Here is a 26,562-nt window from a genome sequence, read left to right as displayed (position 1 = left end):
TTCCTGGGTGTTTCTTTCTTTATCCTCTCCGTCATCCTTGGATATAACTGGCTGGAGGGTATTATCTTCCTCATTGGTATCATTGTCGCCAACGTGCCAGAAGGTCTTTTGGCTACTGTCACTGTGAGTTTTAGTGTCTAATGGCATTCCTTTTAAATACCTTATATTTATTGATACAAAAAGACTGTGGTTCTAAAAACCTAAATTGTCTGTAGGTGTGTCTGACCCTGACTGCTAAGCGTATGGCCAAGAAGAACTGCCTGGTGAAGAACCTAGAGGCGGTCGAGACGCTGGGCTCCACCTCCACCATTTGCTCTGACAAGACCGGCACCCTGACCCAGAACAGAATGACTGTGGCCCACATGTGGTTTGATAACCAGATCCACGTAGCTGACACCACTGAGAACCAGAGCGGTACCTCTTTTGACAGGAGCTCTGCCACCTGGGCTGCTCTGTCCAGAATTGCCGGACTCTGCAACCGTGCCGTCTTCCTGGCTGAACAGAACAAAGTTCCTGTTTTGAAGGTGATAAACTTTCATTTCTTAAGGCTCTTGTGGTTGGCAAGTAAAGGCTTTGGTATTTTAAACAAGGCATAGGATGGAACTTATGAATCCATTTTACCAACTCTGTCTTTTTCTAAAAATCCACAGAGAAATGTGGCTGGTGATGCATCAGAAGCGGCCTTGCTGAAGTGTATCGAGCTGTGCTGTGGATCTGTTAGTGACATGAGAGAAAAATACCCCAAAATTGCTGAGATCCCCTTTAATTCCACAAACAAATACCAGGTAAATCATCCATACAGAATGACAAATCTCAAAAATGCATCATACATACTATATATGTAAGAGGAACTGCAACCACAGTCATGCTTTGGTTTGTGAACTTCTGTTTCAAAGCTTTGTGTTTAAATCAAAAGTCCAGTAAGCTAATTTTCTCCAAAATACCTATACAGTCTGACTTCTTGTTGTTATCAGTGGAGTCGTCCTTTGCTGACCAGAGTACAGTTTAAGGCAATAAACCTTGAAAGTATTTTGTTGTGGAAATGCAAAGTGTTATACTTCTTTGAAGTCCAGTGCCTGGTTCACATATACAGTTGGGACATTGCAATGTAAAGTCTCCATGAACAATTCCATGTGGTCACAAATAATCGGCAGGCACAGTGACATCTCCACCGATGCTTGCACTCACCGCTAGATGGTGAAATTCAAGTCACACTCAAGATCACCCTCGCAAATGTAGAACGTGTAATGAGGGCCTAAGTTTTGAGACCTGAAAACTTTGCATTTAAATCAAGGCTTTCTGTTGCCCCACAGCTCTCCATCCATAAAAACACCACCCCTGGTGAAACCAAGCATTTGCTGGTGATGAAAGGAGCTCCAGAGAGGATTTTGGACCGCTGCTCCACCATCGTGATCCAGGGCAAAGAGCAGCCTCTGGACGCTGAGCTGAAAGATTCTTTTAATAGTGCCTATCTTGAGTTGGGAGGCCTTGGAGAGAGAGTTTTGGGTACAGCTTCACTTCTTTTTATATCAGCATTTATGAACTGTTTGTTTACTGGAGAAAATTTAATCTAAAATGTACTTTTTTTGTGTCTTTTTCAGGTTTCTGCCACTATCACCTGTCTGATGACCAGTTCCCAGAAGGCTTTGCTTTTGATGCTGATGATGTGAACTTCCCCACTGAAAACCTGTGCTTTATTGGCCTCATGTCCATGATTGACCCTCCTCGTGCTGCTGTGCCCGATGCTGTGAGTAAATGCAGGAGTGCTGGAATCAAGGTATGCTAACTTTTTGAATGAACAGATTTTAAACTTTCTCTTTTTTCAAACTCTGGTCAAAACTTCAAGTTAAATATTTTTCTTATCTTTTCCCTCTCAGGTCATCATGGTCACAGGTGACCATCCAATTACAGCCAAGGCTATTGCTAGAGGTGTGGGTATCATCTCAGAAGGCAATGAGACTGTTGAAGACATTGCTGCCCGCCTCAACATTTCAGTTTCAGAGGTCAACCCTAGGTTAGTAATCTTATCAAGATTTATTTAGCTAGCTTTGAACATTTTTTGAGCATAAGAGGCAGCTGTTCAAATTAAATCAAGTTTGGCTAACGGAGGTTTTGACATCTGCAGAGCCTAAAAGGCTTTTACCATTAATTCATGCAAAAAAATAAATAAATCTTGATGTGGTTCTTAGCTACTGGCTTTCCTGTTTCTTCATCAGCAAGTCATGGTTTGTGTCTTCATATCACACACACAGTTCGAAAATAATATAATCCTGAATCAGTAGTCATCTTCGTAACTCAAGTGCAATAATACCTAATAAATGCTACACCTGTGATTCATTATCTGCAGTGGGAAGACAACAAGTAGATATGTTGTAAATGTAGCTTTTTGCTGAATGTACCGTCATCAACTTTTGCTGAGGCTGATGTTATTTTGTTTTCTGACAGAATTTTTCCCCCATCATTATCTTTTTCTAATATCCTTAACATAGTCTGTGCTTGGACACAGGATGTTGGATTACAGCTGCTGTTCGTTAATAGATGATTCTTATATAGTGCTTTCCTGCTCTACTTGAGTACTTGAAGTACTTTGTACAACATGCAACATTTATCCATTTATTCATGCACATTCACACACGAGCCAGCAACCTTCCAGTTAGCGAATGAACTCCTCTACCTCCTGAGCCACACTACTGTCATCCAGTGGTCCCTAATTTATTGTGGGAGTTACGTTCTAAAAATAACCTGCGATAAGTGAAATCCGCGAAGTAGCCAAGTTTATTTTTTGCAATTATTATAGATGTTTTAAGGCTGTAAAACCCCTCACTACACACTTTATACACTTTTTTCAGACAGGCATGAAGATTTTTACACTTTTCTCTCTTGTTTAAATAATCTCAAAGTTCAAACCTTGTAGAAAAATAAATATTATAGAATGAAACCGAAGGCACCCGCAAGTGACGATATTTCATCGACATTGTTGTGTTTGTTGGGGAGAAAACTACAGTACAGCACTTCAGAGTCACACTGCAAGCGATCTAAGATTTACGTAAATTTGACCAGCTGAACGCATTCTGTACCGTGCAGGAGACACTGCACAAGATTGATTGAAAATGGTCTACAGCCAATCAGGACACAAAACACAGTGCGCAGTTAAAAAAAAAAAAAAAAAAAAGCATGCAAAATTGCACACACAAAAAATCAGCGAAACACCTCTGTACTAACACTGCTGCAATCTAATCTACAGGGAAGCTAAGGCCTGCGTCATCCATGGTAGTGAGCTGAAAGAAATGACCACAGAGCAGATTGACGATGTGCTGAAGCACCACACAGAAATTGTATTTGCCAGGACCTCCCCCCAGCAGAAACTGATCATTGTGGAAGGATGCCAGAGACAGGTGAGCATCGGGGGCGGCGGGGGGGAGAGATTCTCACAGACACAGTTTCAACATTGCTTTGTTTAAAATGCATATAAAAAATACTTTCTTCCTTGTCCAGGGAGCCATTGTGGCCGTGACAGGTGATGGTGTGAACGACTCTCCAGCTCTGAAGAAAGCTGACATCGGTGTCGCCATGGGTATCGCTGGATCTGACGTCTCCAAGCAGGCTGCTGACATGATCCTGCTGGACGATAATTTTGCCTCCATTTTAACTGGAGTGGAAGAAGGTAAGATCTATATCAAGACTTGGAAAAAAAGTATAAGTCCATAAAATACAAAGCTTTGCAGCAGCTGCTGAATTCCTTTTTCAGGCCGTCTGATCTTTGATAACTTGAAGAAGTCTATCGCCTACACTCTGACCAGTAAAATCCCCGAGATGTCGCCATTCCTCTTCTTCGTGCTTTTTGACATCCCTCTTGCCCTGGGAACTGTCACCATCCTCTGTATTGATCTGGGAACTGACATGGTGAGATTTTGCCTGATTCTGTTCAATTCAGTTTAATTCAATTTATGTAGAACAAAATCACAACAACAGTCACAACAATAGTGATTTTAGAAGGAAGAATCATCCACGCTGTTTTATCTTTAGCACATTCCTGGAGTTTAACTAATTGTTGTGTTATCTGGCCTCATGGATAAATAAGTTTGGTATTATCCACATAGCAGTAAAAGTCCATGTAAAAGGGAAGCACGTATAATGTAAACAGAATTGGCCCTAGCTGTGAACCCTGTGGAACTCCATAATTAACCTTAGTGTGAGAAGAGGACTCTCCATCTTACATGAAGAAACTGTAGTCCATTGGATGGAAAGGATTCAAACTACTGTAGCACAGTACCTTTAATAACAGCGGTATCACTAAAACTGTTTCTGTGGTGTAATGTGGTCTACATTGACTATTTGGAAGAACTAATTATTGACGTTAACTCCGATAGATCAATCGTAGGGAGAGAGTCTAAATAAATTTCAGTAGTATTAAAGCTTACTGTGAGTAATGTTTTTGACATTGTTATGAATGTTGTTTCTCAAATAGATCAAATATTATTTATGAAGAAATCCGTAAAGTTAATTATAGTTAAGTAAGTTGGGTACAGTGCTGAAAAGAAACCTGCGATTTTTGCTGTTTTCTTTGATCAGAGATGAATAGGAAGATGTCCTGGGTTTTTCTTAGATCAACAATCTCTTTTTGCAGGCTAAAAGAAGATCTCTTTGTTAATGAGGGGGCATTTCCTCTCCAGCTTACTGAATCTGTTCTACACAGAAGCTCAAGCGGAAGATGATGCATTCATGGGTGGATAATTTGTTTTTTCTTTTTCTTTTCCTGTGCCATGACAGGTCCCTGCCATCTCCCTGGCCTATGAACAAGCTGAAAGTGACATCATGAAGAGGCAGCCTAGAAATGCCCAAACAGACAAGCTGGTGAATGAGAGGCTCATCAGTATGGCCTATGGACAAATTGGTAACACATCGTTCATTGTTTAAACTTTAGCTATATCAAATCTGTTTTTAATACTTTTGTGCTTTTTTAAGTCTTGCTCTTCTTCCCCCTGCTGGATTTTCTTTGTACTGCAGACACTAAAATACCTTTAAATATCATATCCAAAATAAGTACCATCATTTGGTGAGGAAATTATTGCTTATAGATTGAATGCAATCATTAATTTAAATGCATATTACTTTATTAAATTTAAAGATTGAATTAAAGATGGAATCCGTCAGTTTTTTTCAGGCAAATCTGATCATTATTTAATTTGTTAATAGGTTAAGCGTGCAGCATTGTTTCAAACAATTAATGTGCTTTATTTTCATTTACCATGGATTTGCAGAGTATTGCATTGACATGTTATATTTGCGACTGCTTTCTTTATGAAGAGACAGCCACAGTTGTTATTTATATTTGTCATTAGTAAAAGCTGAAACCCTGTCTGATAAGCATTCTTTGATGTTTGTGCTTCTTTTAGGTATGATGCAGGCCTTAGGTGGCTTCTTCACTTATTTTGTCATCCTGTCTGAGAACGGATTCCTCCCCAAAGACCTGGTGGGAATCAGAGTGTTCTGGGATAACAGATATCTAAATGACCTGGAAGACAGCTATGGACAGGAGTGGGTCAGTCACACTAATGTTACTAGCTTTACTCTGGACTGTGAGAATTGTAAAACGTCTGTGTTTCAGTGGTATGTTTCAGTGATTCAGTGTTAATTTAGCTTTTTGCCCCCAGACATACGAGCGCAGAAAGATCGTAGAGTTTACCTGCCACACAGCTTTCTTCACAAGTATTGTGATCGTCCAGGTGGCCGATCTGCTCATCTGTAAAACCAGGACCAACTCCATTGTGAAACAAGGAATGAAGTATGTATGCACAGATATACTTGAGATCTCCAATAACAACTGGGACTTTGGAACCGCCATTTTTCCAAATAAAGCGGCAAATAAGTCCAGTTTTAACAACCTCCCTTATTTAAATCATTTCCACAACATATCAGTGTTTTTTTCAAAGACATAACTTGAAAACATTCCTTGCTGATCACCAAACCAGAGTCATGTATTCTCCTGGTGTTTAGCCAAGTATAAGATTGGAAATCAGATGAGATTAGTCACTGCTGTTTTATTGATTCTTAAATTTATTTATTTCACAGGAACTACGTTCTCATCTTTGGCATCTTTGAGGAGCTGGCTCTGGCTGCCTTCCTGTCATACTGCCCAGGCATGGACATTGCCATCAGAATGTACCCTATGAAGTAAGTAAAAACAATCTGATAGGTTTACACTATGATTTTCTACACTGTAATTATACGAATGAACCAAAACACTCAGCATTATTTGGCTACTTTAGAGAAATCGCTGTATATTCATATTGCAAAGATTTCCTATTTCACCAATGTTTTTGTGGCTGCCTAGTTTGCCATCTTCATTTATGCAAAGACAATCATGTCCTTGTATTTTATTAAATGGAGTTTTAGCTTTGTTAATATAAAATAAAATATGTTTGTTACTGTCAATTCCACTTTGTAGTAAAGCGCAGAAGCTGCGATATGGGTTGCTTTCCTCTAAAGAGAAAAAGTTAAGACACTTATAAGCTCATAGGCTCAGGAGTTCATATAATCTTCATATAATCTTGCCAAAGAATATCCAAGAGGACCATAAAACATTTGCATTTATTTCTTTACTTTTCCTGTGGGTGTTCTTTAAATGTTGTGCAGTATATCACAGGTTTTCTATGTGTGCATTATGACATTGAAAGGGATCATGTCCGTATGGTCTCTTCTAGACCTGACCACTAACAGGAATTTTAAGATCAGTACTGACACAAATATTTGGTGATTTCAGAACCGATACTGGCCAATATCCTTTCTTTCAGACAGAAATTCTGAACAGCTTTCCCTGTTATTTGTTATATGTAGTTATATATGAGTTCTTGATATGACAGTGATGTTTTAAAACAGTCTTTCTTTGTCGTGGATTGCTTGTTTATTCTCTGTCCGACTTTGTTCGGGTTAGCCGGGTTTTGTGTTTGTGGTGTTCCAAACATGTGTTGCCAACAGGGAAGTTGCAGAGTGCCCTCTGGTAGGCAAACTGTGCAACATCAATGGTCATAAACTGACTGAAGCTTTTTTTCTCCCCATGTCTTCCTTACTTTTTTTTTTTTTAATTGATCAACTGCTATATAACCCAATGCTGTTATTTAAGCCAATATATTGACCCCACTGATATATCAGCTGGTCTCTAGTCTGTTCTTACTGACCTGTAGCACTGAGTACCTTTTGTTTTAAGATTTTTTAGATGTGTCATTTTGCTTCCTCACCTCATAAATTCATTTTAACAACTGGTTGTCTATAGCGTAATATTCACCATCAAAGCTTTTCATGTGCTTTTACAGAACCTGACATAAGAATTTCCAAGAGGTTGAGAAGCATGCTTTTGTGTGTGTGTGTGTGTGTGTGTGTGTGTGTGTGTGTGTGTGTGTGTGTGTGTTGTTTTTTTGTTTTTTTGGTCATTTGAAATTGAATCTTTGTCTGTCCATCCTTACCTTAGGCCATGGTGGTGGCTCTGTTCCGTCCCCTACTCCTTCCTCATCTTCATCTATGATGAAGTCAGAAAATATATCCTCAGACGCAGCCCAGGAGGTACGAGCTTCCCAGTTCTTTGTTTCACTTTCTGACACACCCAGGACACATTTTTGCCTGTAAACTCTGCATTTAAATATTAGTGTAGGGAAGCAAAGGTCATAATTTTTTACATTCTATCTAAAGGGTTTGAGAAACCACAAACTGAACATAAGAACAGCAAAAAGTATTAAGAGTGAAAGTTGGAAAAGGTTGATTATTCCAAGAAATGAAAATAAACTGTGTACTGAGGATCAGACTTCAGTTCAGAATTGTACAGGATGTAAATCTAAAAATATAAAACCCAAATACACAAACATCTAGCTCATCTAGGGTCATATCAGTGTCATGTGACCCTTTTAATGACTTCATCCCAGGGTGATTATTTATGGCCTCGCTCATGATATCCTCTCATAAGCAACCCTGAGACCAAACTGACACAGCTTCAAATGTCCCTGCAGGGTAGAGCTCCTAATAGCATCATCACCCAAATCATGGCTGCAGTTTATCTTCTTTATAATCTCCAGTCAAGTCAATTTTTCCCCCAATAACTGTCAGTAAACATAAGCAAAATCAAGTAAAAGTTTTTCAGGCCTTTTTAGATACTCCAAGTTGGCCACTCTATAATTTTTATTAGAATTTTTTGTTGGATTTGTCTGTAAAAGACAAAGGGAAGTATCTAAACTCTCACATTTGAAATGAAGCATCACACTAATTGTGTCTCATTTGATTTCTAGGTTGGGTGGAGCTAGAGACATACTACTGAGCCAACATGACATAGGCTTGAAGGATGTGCGTTTTTCATTACCATTTAATGCAATCTTACATTATTTATATAAATACATATTTATCAGTGTGTGTCACAATAAAGAACTTCTGTTGTACACTGAGGCTGCCTGCATGTTAGTTTCTTTTGTACACACTTTTCTCGTAGGTTTCTCTGTTGTGTCAGCAGTAAAAATACTGATTCAGGATGGGGGGGGGGTTTCCCCGAAGCTTCAGCAGATATAGGACCTGTGAATCATTTCCACCTTTCCACAGTCCTTAGTTTGGTACAAGCTATGTGTCACAAATAAAACAGTAACATATTAGGACATTTTACAGTGTTTCTAATAATTTGCTGAGAGGTTAGAGACCATTTTGTTCCAGAGCACAGAGTATTTTAATGGGCAACATGTTGCTAATTTCTTAGATTTTCCATTTTTCCCCTCCCCTTCACTCTTTGTTTCTTTGTACTTTTACAACTGCCACCAACACCAGCACTACCACCACCTTTACTAAACATGGTTGAGTAGCTACAAAGAGTCATAAGTGTACTAGAAACACTTCCAACAACCCCCACAGGCCAGCCGGTGAGCCAAGCCTTCCTCCTCACTGCAGATTCCAAAGAACAGGAAGTGCACATGTTGATTTTGTGAGGAACATCAAAGTCCTTTGGTTAAAGGGCAATCGTTTTTTTTTTTACATTTTATTAGAGAAGTTAAAGATATTGTTGTCTCTTCAAGGATACAGTGTGTTCCAGGTACTCTGTGTTGCTCGCTTATTCACTGAAACCATCTCAGTTAAACTTTATGACTTTGCTTTGATTTCTGCTGGCCGCAGAAGTGCTGAGGTGGGGCTTCCAGTTCCCAAACCTTTTGGTTCCTGATAGCATATCAGTGACACCAATTAAATCATATTTGTAAATTGACTTTGCCCAGATTCTGAGTCATGGTAAAAAGAAAGTACACCCTCTTTTCTAAGGGTTTAAGGATCAGTACATAATAGAAAAATCTGGTCGTTACCAGGTTTTAAAGTTAGTTAAATACAACCTTCAATGAACAACAAAATATGCACAGTGCGCCAGATTATTATTTTTTGAACAAAGACTAATCCAAAATGCAGTTGTGGTTGTGTTTGGCAAATTTTAAATCCTGCTGAGGATCACATGATTGTCCAAAGGGCCAGTGAGCACATTCCATAGCAAAGCATGAATAGTCCTTTTACATGATTGTTCAAAATTTAATCACCTATTAGGTCTTCACCCTAAGTCAAGGTCACATTTGTCATTTTACAGACATTTTTCCATTTTCACAGCCTGACCTTCACGCACACTGCAGAAATTCCACCAAATCCTTGCTCTTCATGTAGGAACATTAATGAATCTGAATTAGTCGTTAACATAAGGTTCTTGATAATTCTGGCAAAATGATAAAAAATGATGACAAAAAAAAAATGTGAATCACCAAATAATTTGATGACTGGTATCCTGTTAGATGGTGATGATCATGATCTTCATGGTCATGATCATGGAGGGAGTGGTCCTACTGGTTGACTCCCACATTAGGAAGGCGTGGTTGGGGCTTTCCTTTCACCATTATGCTAACATCAGTGAAATGCTGGTGAATTCACTTATTTCCATACTTTTTATGTGTCAGGGTTACTACTGACCATCCTGAACTTTAACTTTGTCAAGTAGATTGATTTTTACTGGACGTGAATCTTTAAAAGCCTCCTTGATCTCTTAAAGGATTTTAATTGTCTTTAGTTTCTGTAATACAGTAAGTCAAAAGCACATCACTCTATTGCTCAGCTTTGCACATTTGAAAAACCTTGAAACTGCTATGGATTGTAAGCTGAATGAACTAGTACATCATCTAAGTTTCAATAAAGCACTGGAAGTTAGATCGATCAGGAAGATGTGCAGTAATACAGAACAAAGGGTTGTTGCTGAAAAGAACAGTGCAGATCTGTTCACCAAGATTTTAACTGTATGCACAGAGTAATTTGATGCACTAAAGCAGTTTTATTCCTCCACCACATTGGATCATCTATCTCCATCTCACCCTATCCCTAGCATTCATTTCTGTCACACCAACTATCCACGGGTCATTCTTCACATCCATTAATCTTCTCAGAGGTTTTACTCTTGTCTTCCTGCCTGGCAGCTTCATATTCACCATCCTTTTTCTAATATATCCATTATCCCTCCTCTGCACATGTCCAAACCATGTCAGCCTTGCCTCACTTTATCTTCAAATCACTCAAGCTGAGCTGTTCCTCTGATGTTCTCATTTGTAATCCTGTCCCAATGAAAATCTAAGCATTTTCAGCTCTCCACTCCTGACTTCCTCATGCAGTACCAATGTTCCTCCTTTGGCACCCTATCATATGTTTTCTGTAGATCCACAAAGAAGCACTGTTGAAAAAATCAACTGCATTCTCTGCCAGACATCCCCAAAGCTCCACAAGTATGTCATATTAACCCGCTGCCACTCTTCAGTGTGTTCATAGCTGTCCTTACTTCCTCCTTACTAATTCTCTGCCCTTCCAACACAAACATGGAATGAGTGGATGCCTGGCTGTTGGGGGCAGGATCCCAGGTAAGTAGAGCATTTTGGGGTCTGTCTACATCCATCATGATTCCCACTGTCAAATAGAGGGGCAGTGTCATGTAGTTAAAAAACAGAATGGAAAAGTATAAAGAATGTAGTCAGTGTGGCCAAAAGTAGTTATGTGATTTTACACGATCTTAAAGTCTATGACATAAAATTTCCAATGTGGAAAAGCAGCCCTACTGTACATTAATATTTTGCCCGCTGGAGTTTTAAAATATAGCGGCTAATCTACACAATCGTTATTCAATTTTAGTGCACTTGATGTCCTTCCTTCAAAGGAGAAAAAGACAAATGTTTGTCCGTCTGTCTGTTTGTTAGCAGTCTTTGGTTCAAAGCTTTCATTTTCATTTTCAGTTCAAGCTTATTTAATTTGGGTCAAAATGACATCAAGTTCACACAAATTGTGAAAAGCAGTAAAAACTTTACATTACCCACACATTTTTATGGATTGTGTTCAAAATTCAAACAATATACTAGGCCTTGAGGGACATGACTCCCTAGGTTGGCGAAACATTTGACCTTCACCATCGTTGTTAGCACTGAAGTTCAAAGTTGACCATAAAGAAACATTTCAAGACCATATCAAGTAATATATGATATGAAAGGGCATGGCAAGAGCTATACAACACTTTATCTGATACCTCAATAATGCTCTTTGCTCCATCAGGCATCTCACAGAGGTCTCCATGGTCCTCTGAGCCAACATCATGAATAGTGAGTCTTCATTTGGGTCCTTTCTGCTCCATCCCATATTTACTGCTGGGCATCAGCCTCTGCTCTTCCAGGTACCAGGCGCCTGGGAGCGACTCATCAGGTACATCACACTCAAGCAACATCCCTCTCTTTCTTTAAAGATAAATTTTTTTCTTTTTAAAATTTTAGAACACACTTTTTCATTTTAATTCTTCTCCGCTGTCAACCTTTTTAAGTAGTTCTTATTAACTATATTGCATATTGTTTGTACATTAAGGACTGGCATGGCAACTGACGGCAAAATGACAAATTTGACTCTTATGGAAGAGGCAGTTGACAGAGTGCAGAATGAAACGCATATGTTTATGTGACCATTATCAAGGGATTATGATGAAACATTTACCAATTAACCCCAGTTAACCAAGGTCTTTTCTGGGATTTCATGATGTTGTATTCTTAATCAGCATTGGTGGGACAGCAGTGTTTCCTCTTCATCTTTCAGTCATTTTCTATACTTAATTCCAATATTTAAGGTTGTCAGGAGCCTAAGGAAGGTATATTCACACTAAGTAAAGCACCACTTAAAACTAAGATAAACATGTTTTCGGTTTTCTTGAACACCACTGTTAAAAGGACTACTAGTATCATACTTGCTTATTTATCCTTGAAAGACAGAATTGTTACGGCATCACTGTGGCAGTTCATAGCTTTGCAGGTGTAAACACCTTTGTCTGGTATACACATCTAACACCATCTTCAGTGAGTTTCTTCTTCCCATTCTCCTTGCAGTGTTCACCATTTTGCACTGTGGTGTCCTATAAAGTCTCAATTCTCCTGCATATGTTGCATCTTGCCATTGATCCCTCACATCCTCGTGTTGTGGCTGGGCCTCTCCTTCGATTTTGAGATAGGTCTGGGTCACTCTGGTATGGTCAGCAAGTAACCTTTTCCCTCCCCTGACAGCTTGTAAGGCAGCGGTCCCCAACCTTTTTTGCGCCACGGACCGGTTTATGCCCGACAATATTTTCACGGACCGGCCTTGAAGGTGTCGCGGATAAATACAACAAAATAAAACTAGTACCGGTACCGAAAAAAAGATTTATTCATAACACACGTGAAAAGACCCAGGAAAACCGAGTTAACAATAAAAACGATAACAGAATAACGCTGAAAACCGATAAAAACCCTGAAAACCATACATTTCACACCTGAGCCTCAACTCTCGCGGCCCGGTACCAAACGACTCACGGACCGGTACCGGTCCGAGGCCCGGGGGTTGGGGACCGCTGTTGTAAGGTCCCTCAGATAGCTATCCCACAGTGGCCCACTACAGGACATGGATAGCCTAAAACAGTGTTTCCCAACCACTGTGCACAGATGTGCCGTGAGAAATGATCAGGTGTGCCGTGCAAGATTATCTGGTTCCACCTTATTGGTACTCGAAGCGATTGGTGTGAGTAACGGACAGAACAGTTACATTCTCTTCCACTAGAGGGCAGTACAACTACCTGCTCTATTTGGTAGTTGAAGTTATATAATAGTCATGCTGTGAGACAACTTAGTGCGTAATATCAATAGGAAAATATTTGAAAGGAAAAAGTAGACAATCTGACCTGGTTCCTGGAGAAAATTCCAACCCAGATAAGGGCCCTAGCATGACTAGTGGTTAGAAGAAAGCAAAAAAGGTATACTGGAGACAAACTGAGCCAATTCTATACATGGTGCACGGGGAAAAGGTATCAATATGCTTTTTGTGACATTTTTGTTTGGTGGTGTGCCGTGTGATTTTTCTAATGTGAAATATGTGCCATGGCTCCAAAAGGTTGGGAAACACTGGCCTAAAACATGAGGTGTACCACCAAAACATCCATGATAATGTCACCCTTTGTTTAGGTTTTATTTATTCTAGCTTCATCTGAGAGACATGCTTATTGTAGTAGATAATCAGTTCAGACAAAATAAATACAGACTATAGCTCGGAAACCCAAATCCCAAAAACAATAAACAGGATTATACGGTTTTGTGAGCAAACACTCGGTTGTCTCACAGATGGCGCTGTAGCTCAGTGAAGAGTGTATTTATAAAGCAGTCTGTTCAAAAAAGCCTCTGTGTCACATAGCACACAAACACACCTGCAGTCACTATCTGGGCGTAACCTCTTCCATATGCCTCCTGTGGCCTTACTGTTGGCTTCTCTTTGTTAGATCATTGTTGTGTTGTTGCCAGCTGTGAAGTCTAGCAGCAACATACACCATTCATTATCTGAAACTCTATGTTCTTTTGTAGTTTAGCAGCCACTCGTTTCTCTTTCATGGCTCATTTGTTTCCTCAGTCTTGTCACCACCTTTCTTTTTGCATTAGGAATTTCAGCCATCTGTGCTCTGTGACACTTCACTCTTAGAAATCATCCAAAGAGCATAAGTCATGAGTAGAAAATTTGAATGATGAGTAAAGTCATAAAAGAGACTTATCCACTCTGAGTGTTTTGTGGGCACATGAAAAGAAAAGATCCACCTCCTTAAAGCTAAAGAAATTATCTCAGTGTAAAAGTCAACAGAGCATAGCTCATTTCTAATTGCATGCAATAAATTTTAGAGGATAAACTTACCAAGTTTAGGTTGTCTTCAAAGCATTTGCCACTTTTGTGATGCTGACTGAAAACATAAAAGCTGGCAAAATCTGTTTGTTCAGCTTTGATACTTCTTTATGCTGTGACTTGTAGACTATTGGACAGTTGGGACGTTTCCTTGTCTTCCTGGTTTGTCTGCCATGTCTCGTTTGGAGCAGGTCACTGTTCACTGAATAGCAAAGCAACAAAGAAAAATAGCTGTGCTGCTCCAGTTTTGTGTTGGGAAGGAGGAGCACAACCTTTCACCCGGGCTCTTGGTTTATACATCAACTCTGATACTGCCGTTGTCCAATAGCTAAAGAGTGTGTGTGAGAGAGAGAAAGCTGGAGTGGAGGGTGGGGGGCAGTAAATGCTTTTGCAGCTGCTGTCCACTCCACCTCTGCTGCACCTAGACTCAGTTTATGGGCATACAGATTACTCTGTGGGCTCACCTTTCTGATATTCAGGTGACGCTAGGTGCTGTAGGAAAGAGGAGAAGGCCTCCAGTTTGTCTGCTGTGTTTTGTTTTGCTTGTGGAAGGGAGGCCGTGCACAGCTCTGGTATGCTCAACATAACTACAGAGTGCAGAGACAGTGTTTTAGACGACAGCAATAAGTGTCACCTAGAGGAAGAGCCGGTGATCCAGACAGCACTTTCACAATCACACTGCATTACCTAGTCTCACCGTCAGGCTGGTGGGACTGAAAATAAAATTATGTCACATGACTTGAATACATCACATTCATGTACCTTATAGTCAGTCTATATAAACAATGCACAGAGGTTTCCTTTAGCAGAGCAGCAGAGGAACAGGAAGATCATCTGTGTGTATATAAGATCAGCCCCGTGGGACACTGCAAGCTTTCCTCTCTGTTTCATTACATGTTTTTTTGCTTTAATAATAGCTTCTAGAAAAGTCCTTGTAATGTAATAATGTTGTTGGATCTGTGGATCATCACTACTTATTTTCACAGGCAGAGCTAGGAGGTTGAAGAGAACGTGACTTGAAGTTTTGTGGGGGGGTTTTATTTCTTCCTTTGTTTGTATGGTCATGCATACATATTCTGATGTGACCTAAAGACTTGCAGGGTTAAAGTTAATCAAGCATGAATTCACAGAGCAGGAGTTCTTAGATTACAGAAGGTCCAAAGGCATAAAAAGCTTACACAGAATTACTTGTTTTTCCAGTACTGTCCATTAGATGAGGCTAAAGAGTTATTTAAAAAAAAATGAACTCTGGCCCTGACAGCCAGTGAGTTTAAGGTTAAAAACAGCTATGCAGAAAATAAACATATTTAAGCCACACAACTTTTACCTTTGACCTCCCTAAACAGAACGATAGTAGAATTAGTATCACAAAGTAGCAAAGCATCTCATTGCATCATAATAAAATCCTCTATTAACAACATATTTCATTTCATTTGATTTATTTGTTTCACACATGGTTCAACAGTATTCATTTCCTACATACAAATCCTCCTAGTCCACATTTAGATATAAATTTTCAAAAAAAAAAAAAAAAAAACCTAATAAAATTGACCATTTCTTAAATTATTAATTTAATAAAATTCTAAATGATCTAAAATAAAGATGATATTTTAGGAAAAGTCTTGTTTTACCAACACTCCACTAAAAAGAAGCATCGCTCAGTTTACAGTTGCCAAACACTGTCGCGTTGTCGTAACTTGTGTCGCTGAAGTCTTGTTAGTGTTATTGGAAATCTGTGAAAACAATGTGGTCCCAGGATGAAACATTTATGGCCCCAGAGACCAGAGGGAGCGTGCTCAGATGCACGTACAGGCCCGAGGACGGATCCTCATCCTTCTAATTTTGAACCTGCTGTGAAAAAGAAGAGCAAACACGTACTGAGAATGACTGAACTAATATAGAGACACGCAGAGCCAAAAGAAAGATCAAACATCTTTGTCAGGTGACCCCTGACATTTTGGCTCCTCCCTCTTCTCCATGCAACCAGCAAGCATGTTGGGAAAACCAACAAAGGATTCAGGGAAAGACAGTTGGAAGGCTTTTTTTTTCTTTTATCAGTATAAACAACATCTGTGTATGTGTGTGAGACAAAGAGAGGATTACATGTTTTTGAGCACTAGTTTTTATTATTATTATTATTAGATTTTTTTTCTCCTGAGAATAATTTTAGCTCTGATTCAACATTGTCCCAGATTGTAGTGCACGTCATGGCACTGAAATCATTTTTATGCTGGGAAAAGAAGCTTTTCTGAAATGATTGATTTGGAAATGTAGTTTTCTTGTTTGGTGTTCCTGACAGTGTCCTTGGGGTAGAGCACTTACACTTGGCTGAGTTATACACATGCTCGGTGAAATCAAGCAATCGAGAGACTGATAGTGTGAATGCAATAAAATAATTGGTTTATTGGTTTATTCACTGGAGGCAAAGGTTATGAAAAAGGCTGGTGACAGCACTGGAGCTGTTATTTATTCATTTTGGAAAATGATCCTTTATCCTGATAATTTAGAAAGATTAATGCCATTCTCATATGAAAATCAGGATACAATGTAATATTTGGGCATTAAGACTGGAGGCTGGTGAAAACAAGTAGTCAAAAGCACATAGTGCCTGTCCAACAAAGCCCTTACAGCATGCAACTACCCTGCAAACTTGTTTCTACCCTTTTTTTTAAATGGACTTTATTAGTGGACACAGCGACATTATTTCTTCTACCCTTGTTTTTCTACTAGGAGGAACTAATCATCTGGTGTCACATTATCTTCATTTTAATCACCCAGAATACTCCAAAAAGTTTGTGCGTCTGTGTTCAACAAACTTAGAGCCACTCACAGTGGATGTAAGAAGGCAAACCAACTCAAAGCCATTATCAGCCATAACATTTACAGGTAGAGGGCAGTGAAATAAAGGTGTGTAATGATGGAGAGTGTCAAATGATATTGATGTACAGATATTGTTTTATTAGAACAAGAGTTAGTGCAGTTCTAATTAATTTGAAAGTCAATATTTAGTGTGACCACCTTTATTTTTCAGGACAGTCTGAACTCTCTTAGGCAGCTTTCTTGTCATGTCTTTAAGTCATCTTCAGGAATAGTTCTCCAGGCTTCTTGAAGGACATTCAAAGCTCTTCTTTGGATGTTTCTGCCTTTTGTTCTGTTCTCTGTCAACATGATCCCACACTGCTTCCATAATGTTGAGGTCCGGACTCTGGGGAGGCCAATCCATGACTGATAGTGTTCCACTGTGTGTTTTTCTATCCAGGTACAATTTTACTGCATTGACAGTGTGTTTTGGATCAATGACATGATGAAAAACGAAGCCGTTACCAATCAGGTGCTTTCCAGATAGTATTACATGGTGCATCAAAATCTGATGGTACTTTTCTGCATTTAGAAATCTGTCAGTTTTAACAAGATGCAACACCACTGACTGAAATGCAGCTCAAACCATGACAGAGCCTCCACCGTGTTTTACAGATGGCTGTAGACACTCACTGTTGTACATGATCTCTTTCGAACATATTGATGACGATTTGTTCTTTGTTAAGTTGTCTGTGATGTCTAGACACAGCACAGAGTTGCATTAGGTGATGTTTGAGGGAGTCATAGGTCAGTGTTAGGCATAGTTCTTAGGTAGCTTACAAACAAAACAAAAAAATCCCTCTGAAAATAGTCTGGATTGGACAGATAATGAATGAAAACGCAACCTTTGGAAAACCTGGAGAACTATTGCTCAAGAGGACTTGACAAAGTGACAAGAATGTTTGGCTGCTTGGAAGCAAAATACAGAGAAATGGAGTGTGACTCAAGACTTTGTACAGAAGTCTCTGTTTTTTGCTAAGTGGGCCTCAAACTTGTGGTGTTCAGGTTATAGAACAGTTTGTCCAGCTTCTAACTGAAGCCAGCACTTCTCACATTCCCGTCCACAAAACTGAGCATCAAGCAGAATTTCCCTTTCCCACAGTTTGGCCTGCAGTGGTTTAGCTTGTCTTAAAAGTAAAAGATCATCTTGTCATATTATTACATTTTCCTGAGTCTGATTTGTAGAGGATTTGTGTTTGAAAATCCTGTTTGTTGTCTTGTTTACATTTAATCAAAACTGACTCTTGAGGGTTAATATCTCACAGCTACATAACAGGCGTAACTCTGAAGTGCAGGTAATGTTTTTATCGTGGGTAAACTCAGACCTGTATTTTGTGTTCTGCTTCATAGAGCTGGTACAGTCCAATCCTGAATTTGGCTCTGTGTTGTGTTTACTTTAATAATGACGGTCAGATGTTGCCTCGGATAAATATTACATTACTTTTTGGGATCAGAAGCAGATGTGGAGAACATTCACACAATCCCTGCTTAAGGCAGAAAAGTACAGCACTGCGTCCTCTCTTCCCACCTTGAAAAACTATGTGGATGAGCCAGTTTTCAAGTTTGCAGTATTCACTCACCGGTCAGTTTGTTAGGTACACCTTGCTAATGCTGGGTTAAACCTCCTAAAGTCTTCAGAGCTCTCTTAATTTGTCGTGGCACAGATTCAACAAGGTGCTGGAAGCATTCCTCTGAGATTTTTGTCCATGTTGACATGACATCATCACACAGTTGCTGCAGATTTGATGTGAATCTCCTGTTCCACCCAATCTCCTGTTTCTGTTCCTCCCAAAGGTGCTTTATTGGATTGAGATCTGGTGACTGTGGAGGTCATTTGAGTACAGTGAACTCATTGTTATGTTTTAGAAACCGGTTTGAGATGACTGAGATGGTACATTGTGGTCATAAAGGGATGGACATGGTCAGCAACAAAACTCAGTTAGGTTCAGTTGCTGCTAAGGACTAGAAGTGCGCCAATAAAAGCCCCCATCTTTTTTAAATGTTTTTTTTCAATGCATTAGCTGAAAAAAAAGAGCATTTGGGTTATTAAAATCTCCAGAGTAACAAGTTTGTGTAAAAGTGAGATAAATGTAGTCAAGTTCAAATTTATAATCTTTTTAAAAGTGAATCTGAGTGCACATTTGGCATTACCAGTAAAATTTAGTTAAAAGGATTTTCAAAATTTGGCTGACTTTCCAAAATAAGGTTTACAGCTTGTAGCAGATAAATGGAATATATATATATAATTTCATTAATGGGTCCATCCATGGTGCCATCACCGTGATCGGTGTTTCTAACGCTTCCCACCGATGCACTGAAACAAATAACATTATGCAAACAGTAAGAAGAAAGAAAATGTTCAGTGTCTTTATATTCAAGCATTACCTTTTACTTTGTTCAGTAGGATTAATCTAAATATTATGAAATTATTTAGATTTATTTGCATCTCTTTTGTTTGCATCATTGTAGTAATCCTCTCTTCCATCCATATGTTGCAGTACATTTTACACTCATGACAGTCTGCTGATGTGGGTTTTTTTTCACTTCTGTGAATAATGTGAGGTGTTACTTGTAGAAGTCAGCCACCCTGAGCGCAGCAGAGTGATTTTACTGGAGTCAAATAATGTACAAAAAAAAATGCCTTTAACAGCAGATGTGGATGCAAATTTCATATGATGACAAACACAGAGACTCTCTTGGATGTTATGACAGATGTGAGAGGAGCAGTACATGCTGTCGCACCTCTAGGTTGCTGGCCATCTGCTACAGTATATTATAGAAGCTAAAAAAAGGAAAAGCTAAAGCTATAAGAGCCAGCTATAAACCACTGGCCTTGGTATGAGCAACAGATCAAAGCAGTTTGTAAAAAAGAAAAAAGGGATGGATGTTATCAAATGAACTTATACAAATAGATGTATCTTAGTATAACATATTGTAAGTTGTATGTTTTTATTTATTGCAGTTTTGGGGAAATTAAACTAATTCCTTGCATTATGACAATAATTTTTGTATTAAAGAAAAGCAAAGTTTTTCTTTATATATGCTGTCCATTAAAGCTCTTAGAAAGAAAATCAAAATCAACAAAAATTACTTCCAATTATTGTTAATCAGTAATAATTTATCTTGTTTTTCTGTTTAACGAGCAGTGGGAATTCATCTACTGGCCAAAAGATATGTCACCATTAAGTGGAAGAGGTCAGTAGAGGGAGCAGAAAGCGTCGCAGTTAGGATCCTCGTTACACCTAATTATTAATGTTTTTGTTTTTTTAACTTTTGTTTGGCACCAGATTAGTACAGTGGCCCTGTGAAACAAAACACTACAACAAATAAAAAGTAGCAAAACAGGAAAAACAAAAAAAGGTGTTTTTGCTCCGTAGAAACATTATGTAAAATTTGTTTGTATTTGCTGAATAGACAGATCTCCCAAATCTTAGTACATCTGTTACACCTCTTGATGACAAGAATGTGTGTAGAACTTTGTTATAGTGTAACTAAATTTTCTGGTTCCAGTGGTGTGAAAAAAACATGTCACTCCACACTAAATAAAAAAAAAGCCACACACACAAACTTCCTTGGATGGAAGAAGCTTCTCAGTTCAGAATTGATAGGCCAACAGTCAGACACACTGATATAGATGAGGGTTATTTAAAGCACACATCCTGATGCTTGAGCTACAGTTACCATGACAACCTGTTTGTGTGAGCATGTGTATGCACGTGTCCTCCACATGAACCCTGCTAACTTACTTTCTTTTCTAAAAAGGATGCTGATCAGACTAAAAACTGCTTCTTGGGTCTCACTAATTCACTTGTTGCTGTTCTGCTGCTGTCATTAGGAAAAATAGACACAGGACAAGCTTTCTACTATTAACCTTTTCTTGTTTGTGAACTTTTTTTAATGAAATTTTGCAGCTTGTGTTGACGCCCCACACTGACAATATCTTTCAATAGGGTTAGTCTAGCCATTCATAAATGTTTGCAATTGTTTTAGTGTGGAAGGGGACATTCTGGGCACCTTCCATAACGTTAACTAAAGGTTTCTATTTGGTTATGAATAGCTACAAATTTAAACATTTGCTATGTGGATTGTTCACTCTGCAACAGACGAGCAACCTGTCCAAGGTTCACCCCACCTTTCGCCCTGTGGTAGCTGGTATAGACTCCAGCCCCCCCACAACCCTGTATTGGATAAGCGGAAGAAGGATGGATTGGATGGATGGATGGCGTTAAGAGACTTTTTTAGGTTGTTGTTGGTGCATGGGGGTGCTGTGGTGGTTCTCCATGTTCTCCTCATGCCGTGTGGCTTCTCTCTGGCTTCCTCCCACATTCCAAAGACTTGGGTTAGGTTAACTGCTGATTTTAAATTGGTTGTAGGTGTGAGCATGAATCTGGCTTTCTGTGTTAGCCCTGTGACAGACTGGTAACCTGCCTCTCTTGCCCTGTGAGACACCCGCAACACGAAAAATGTAGACGTTTGTCTAGTATGATCACCTGCCGGTCACATGAGTGTGTTTCACTGAAACCTGTAGAGAAGGTCATGTACTTTACATAGCTGCACATCCTCTACACCTTTGATGTTGCCAGAACATTCAGGAAACGTACAATAGCCTCTTTTGTACTAGTACCTACTTGGCTCAACTCGACTCGACTGTACTTAACTCTATTCTACTCACTTTCAGTTTTCCACTACAATTGAGTACCATCTCACTGTCACGATCCTGGGTCTTTTGACCCAGTGTTTTGAGTTTATATATATATATTGATGTTTATGGTTTGTGTTTAAGTTTATTAGTTTCTCTAAGTTCATTCCTATTATGCCTAGGTTGCTGTACAGTTCATTGTTTATCAGATTTCCCTTGTGTCTTCAACCCCTGTGTTTAAGTCTTCCTTGTCCTTCATGTGTTTCATGTCTGCGCGTCTTATGTTGTCAAGTTTGTATTGTCATGTTTGTGTCTCATTATGTTTCCTGTTTTATTTTGAAGAGGTCTTGTGTCTCTATGTTCATTTTGTCTATTTAGTTTTACTCTTCCCCTGTGACGTCGTTATGTTCATTTGTGTCAGCTGTTTCCCCACGTGTTTCCATTTCCCTTAATCACCTCCTGTGTGCTTTTAGTCTGTGTGTGTTCATTCATTCCTTGTCCGAGTGTCTGTTATGTATGGAAGCCCATTTCCGCCACGAAAAAAAAAAAAAGTATCCATAGCTCAAAATTTCAAGCTGTCTTTCTCTAAATTTTGAGAAAAGTAACTCAAAATTTTGAGGAAAGTAACTTGAAATTTCGAGTTAGCGCTGCCAATCAGTAATCTACGTGAATGAAGTCATTTCCTTGTTACCTGAAAGCTGAAGCCCTCAGCTACAAATGCTACACTAGTCATGAATCATGAATTTTTTTGCTCGGTCTATGACATTTTGTCAGACTCGGGAACCATGTTGCCAGGTTTCAGAAATTGTGCATATGATTTTTGTTAAGGAGTCACTCTCATGACTCAAAGAGTGACACCACTGACAGGCCAATCGGTGGCATGCAGTCTGCTGACATCACATTTTCAGGTTGATTCAGATCGCTTTGAACCCAGGCAGAGCAGGTACTAAAAAAGTACCTGGTACCAGGTTCTACTACCTAATGTAAAATCCTAAAAACCAAGTCGAGTCAAGCAGAACCGAGTCGGTACTAGTGGAAGAGAGACAAATGTGATATGACTTAGGCTTTGAATGTTACAGTGTGTAAAGACTCAGAGAGTGCCTCCCATCCCAGAGTCCTACAGCAAGAAACTTACAAATAACTGGAAGATGCTGCCCACAGATTCCGTCCACTATGATATTATTCCCATGGAAATGACCCAACTTCTGCAAACGGTGCTATGTAAGAATCGGCTGCTAAACCTGTTAAAATGTGGGCTGGCTCTTCAAATAACAAGTGGCTCTGTACCAGCACTGTGTTGATGACAAAGAGTGAGTAGACTGGTAGGGAGTGTTTTTTTAAAAATGAAACATTTCACGGGGGACCTAATTACTATGATAACTAAAGTAGATTTGTTTTTTAGAATACCAAAAAATGTGATGCTGTTTTTCACCCACTCCTGCGTTTGTTAGTGGGATATCTCAAATATCTGCCAGTGCATGGATAGCCTTAGTACACACCAAGCCAAGGAACAATTGATTAGCTGCTGGTTTTTCAGTTTTAGCCTTACCTGCAAACCTTACAAAAGAAATCTGTGCATGTACTTGCAGTGGCAGGCAGACAGTCTGGAAGTTTTCCATTAGTAGAACAAAGTAAGAGTTTTGGTCTTTTTGTCTGCAGTGAAAACACACAATTTCAATTAGATGAGGGTCACTAATTGTGTCTTTAAAAAACAAAAACAAAAGCAAAACAACTAGTGCATTGCTTACATTTTCTTTTCTAGTCTTTTGATTTCAAACTTTCTCTTCTTGCTACTTGTCTGTGCACCGTTTCATCAAAGTTGGCCCACTTCTCCAAAAACTTCCCAGCGAGGAGAGATAATGATAGCATAACTCTGGCTGCCTCTAGGCAATGGTGTGCAACCATATACACATACACACACTGGGTGCCTAAACCACACATGGCATATTTGCTCTTAACAACCCTTCAGGGAAAACACACACACACACACACACACACACGCTTGATGAGGTATACTGATGCAATCTAACTGAAAGTGTCGATTTAGCAGAAAAAAATGCACTGACAAGAAAGAAAGATATCATCCACCGTTTCCATGTTTCCACAGCGTGTGTGAGACAGCAGATAGGAAGTGGTGATAGTTTTCCGCTGCCATCACACTACTTCCATAAACATTTTTCGTCACTCTTGCTGTCTGATTGCCATGGTAACCGCTACACCTGTCACGTGCAGACACACACGCGCACACCGACACGGTCACAGCCCCAAATTAGTTGAAGCCTTCCTGGTGGAAAAGCGGCATATGTCGATGATTTTCTCCTCTGGCAGCATCTTTCGCTCTTTTTGAACTTTCAGAAACATCCTGTTTTCTTCGTGTAATTATGACAATTTCCGAATTGTAAATGCGCTCCTAAATTTTGTCACTGCTAGGAAGAAACACACCCACAAAGCTAATTATAGCACGTGTGAGGACATCTTGTCCTCTGATCTCACTCCCTCTTAAAAATTATACACAGCAGCTGTTGGTGATGAGCCTCCTGCATACTTATCTCCACTGCACGAGTCATTCAGGGAGTTTAATGTACTTCATGTTCTCAGAGAAACCTTAGATCTAAATGCAAAGGCAGAGGAATTATTGCTTGTCATGGTTTACTTTAAACTGGCTTTCCCTTTGTTTGATTCGATGAAATGAACCTGCAAATGTTTTCTTACATTTGAAACTATGAATGGAGAGAGGTGTGGCTGCGACACAGTGATGAATGAAGCCATGAGGGAGGCTGAATGAAGTACTCTTCCTGATTGAACCTTCGCTAAGCTACATTAAATATCTTAAGCCCACATTTCCAAAAGAAGTAGATTAAATAATGACGGGTACAAAATCCTTCTTTTAAGTTTTACAGTAATGATAAGTATACAGGATTAATTCGTGCTCTAGTTTCAGCTCATTCATGGTACTCCCTCTGAGTATTTGCTACGTGACTTGAAAGCAGCGTATAACAGGGTTAAGCGGTTAGCATTTTAAAAGAAGAGTTGTTTCACTGGGTAGATGCAGTAACGTGATCTCTGCATTGGATTGCTGATGTATGAATATTTTTAAAAAATTTTACATTTATTTTAATGCAATAGAATCTGATGCTTTATTTATTCAGAAATTTATTTGGATGTTTTTGAAGTTTTAAGGCATTGTAAACCTGCACAGGTTTTTATGTTTTTTTCTTCAGTGTGAAGCACATTGAGTTTACATTTAATACCATTTTGCCATTGCAAAACAGACTTAACCATTAACAATTTATAGATAGAAATATGCTTTCAGTCTTTAATGAAACTTGAATGCATTTCATTAACCATGTACAAAAATAGACACGTAACCTTTGCATCTACTCTCCTCTCTTTTTCCATTTGAATTACTTTCTATTAAAAGCTTCATTCTATCTTTGTGTTTAATTTATGTTAAACTCTGACTTCATTATTTTTGACAAGTGCAGCATAGCTCAGTAAACAGTAGTTTCTTTTGTCATGCAACATTTAGGTGCACTGAATACTAACAAAAGAACCGTATACGTTAATCTGCTTTTAAATATAGCCTCCAACAAAATTCCCTGCTAGTCCGCTATTATATAAGTGCAGCCCTGTGTTTGGTTTTTGACTGTGAAAAAAAACCAACGTTGTTCAACGCTGGGGATAAAATTCACAAAAACAATTGGAGAACAGAACAAAAGAAATCACATAAAATAAATAGACAAAATAGTCATAATAATCTTTTTAATATCTCGCATGATGTTTACATGCCTTAATCTTACATTTTACATAATTTAAATCTCATCATAAACTATAAACAAATCCCTAAACCCTCCTCTGTGCATCTATAAACCTTCTGCACTAGTACTTAACATCTGATACTTTATTCATACCTGATGACGCATAAGTCAGTATTTCTATACTTGAATTTATTTAGTTGTCAGCTGTCTTTATTTTTGCCTTTATTTTTCTCATGTTATTATTAATATATGAATGAGGCGGCCTTTTTTATATGCCGGTTTACATGAGATTACAGTAGATTGTTACGCAACCCCTTGCACGTGCTCGCTACATTAAAGTGAAGCAGCCTGGTGATTCATTGCACACATGGATAACTAAATGGCAGAAAGTCAGAGCAGGGAATGAAGCGTTACGTAACGTGAATCAAGCACACACATGTGTATGATAAAGTAAACTGGGCGAAAAAATCCCTCATTCATTCACTGAAGATTTGGCATGTTCGTGTGTGTATGATTTGGTGTGTTAGTGTGCGATCACGCGAGCACATCTAACTCTGACTGGCAGATTGCTTGCAGTGAAATGTCAGCTGCCCACACCATGCAACATGCTGTGCTGCTGCTGTGTGCGTGTGTGTGTGAGCGCTTCATTCACAAGAGCACGCGATAGAGTGACAGGCAGACAGACAGATGGGAGGAGGGCTGCAGAGACAGTAGGGAAGGAAAAATCAATACATAATTTCAAAACAAGTTCACTTTTTCATCATATTTAACTGATACTCTGACACGGTATGGATTAATGCGTGACACGGATTTATTCCTCATTAAACTCAAAGAGCCAGTAATAATAAAAAAGAGTTGAAAATTTCTGCAAATCCTGCCCTGATCGACTGAATGGGCTCACAACAAATTTGCCTTTTTCTAGAACAGTACTGCAGTCACATGTGCTTCTTTTTCATATTCGAGGCTGATAAAAGACATTGACGTACTCTCATCAGCCACTCTAATATCTACACTTTACTACTGCTACCTTCAGAACTGCTTTAAATCTTCATGGCACAGATTCAACAAGGTGCTGGAAACCTTCCTCAGAGACTTTGATCC

The 26,562-nt window shown here is 39.1% G+C and overlaps 2 protein-coding genes across 4 annotated transcripts in view; both read left to right on the top strand.

Annotated features, from left to right (window-relative positions):
* Nucleotides 1-26,562, top strand: part of LOC100699477 (sodium/potassium-transporting ATPase subunit alpha-1) — a 118,198-nt gene that overhangs the window by 34,851 nt on the left and 56,785 nt on the right. The window contains exons 13-23 of one of the 3 annotated variants that reach the window (XM_019351428.2): nucleotides 1,602-1,777; nucleotides 1,878-2,014; nucleotides 3,245-3,395; nucleotides 3,496-3,664; nucleotides 3,749-3,903; nucleotides 4,771-4,894; nucleotides 5,397-5,542; nucleotides 5,655-5,785; nucleotides 6,073-6,174; nucleotides 7,469-7,560; nucleotides 8,277-8,430. The exons of 1 other annotated variant lie outside the window; for it this stretch is intronic. In XM_019351428.2, the coding sequence (XP_019206973.1) occupies nucleotides 1,602-1,777; nucleotides 1,878-2,014; nucleotides 3,245-3,395; nucleotides 3,496-3,664; nucleotides 3,749-3,903; nucleotides 4,771-4,894; nucleotides 5,397-5,542; nucleotides 5,655-5,785; nucleotides 6,073-6,174; nucleotides 7,469-7,560; nucleotides 8,277-8,305 (1,412 nt within the window). In that variant the 3' untranslated portion in view covers nucleotides 8,306-8,430. Of the gene's footprint in view, nucleotides 1-1,601; nucleotides 1,778-1,877; nucleotides 2,015-3,244; nucleotides 3,396-3,495; nucleotides 3,665-3,748; nucleotides 3,904-4,770; nucleotides 4,895-5,396; nucleotides 5,543-5,654; nucleotides 5,786-6,072; nucleotides 6,175-7,468; nucleotides 7,561-8,276; nucleotides 8,431-26,562 lie in introns of those variants that run through there. One more of the 3 variants, XM_025903006.1, reaches the window with a different exon arrangement.
* The window catches only part of LOC112841652 (sodium/potassium-transporting ATPase subunit alpha-1), a 71,845-nt gene continuing 55,725 nt past the window's right edge, over nucleotides 10,443-26,562 (top strand). The window contains exons 1-2 of the mRNA XM_005452356.4: nucleotides 10,443-10,901; nucleotides 11,584-11,730. The gene's annotated coding sequence lies outside the window, so the exon portion shown is untranslated. The remainder of the gene's footprint in view (nucleotides 10,902-11,583; nucleotides 11,731-26,562) is intronic.

Source organism: Oreochromis niloticus, linkage group LG23 (assembly GCF_001858045.2).
Source record: "Oreochromis niloticus isolate F11D_XX linkage group LG23, O_niloticus_UMD_NMBU, whole genome shotgun sequence".
NCBI classification, from domain to species: Eukaryota; Metazoa; Chordata; class Actinopteri; order Cichliformes; family Cichlidae; genus Oreochromis; species Oreochromis niloticus.
The sequence above is the reverse complement of the archived record's forward strand: the minus strand, read 5'-3'. Positions and strand labels throughout refer to the sequence as shown.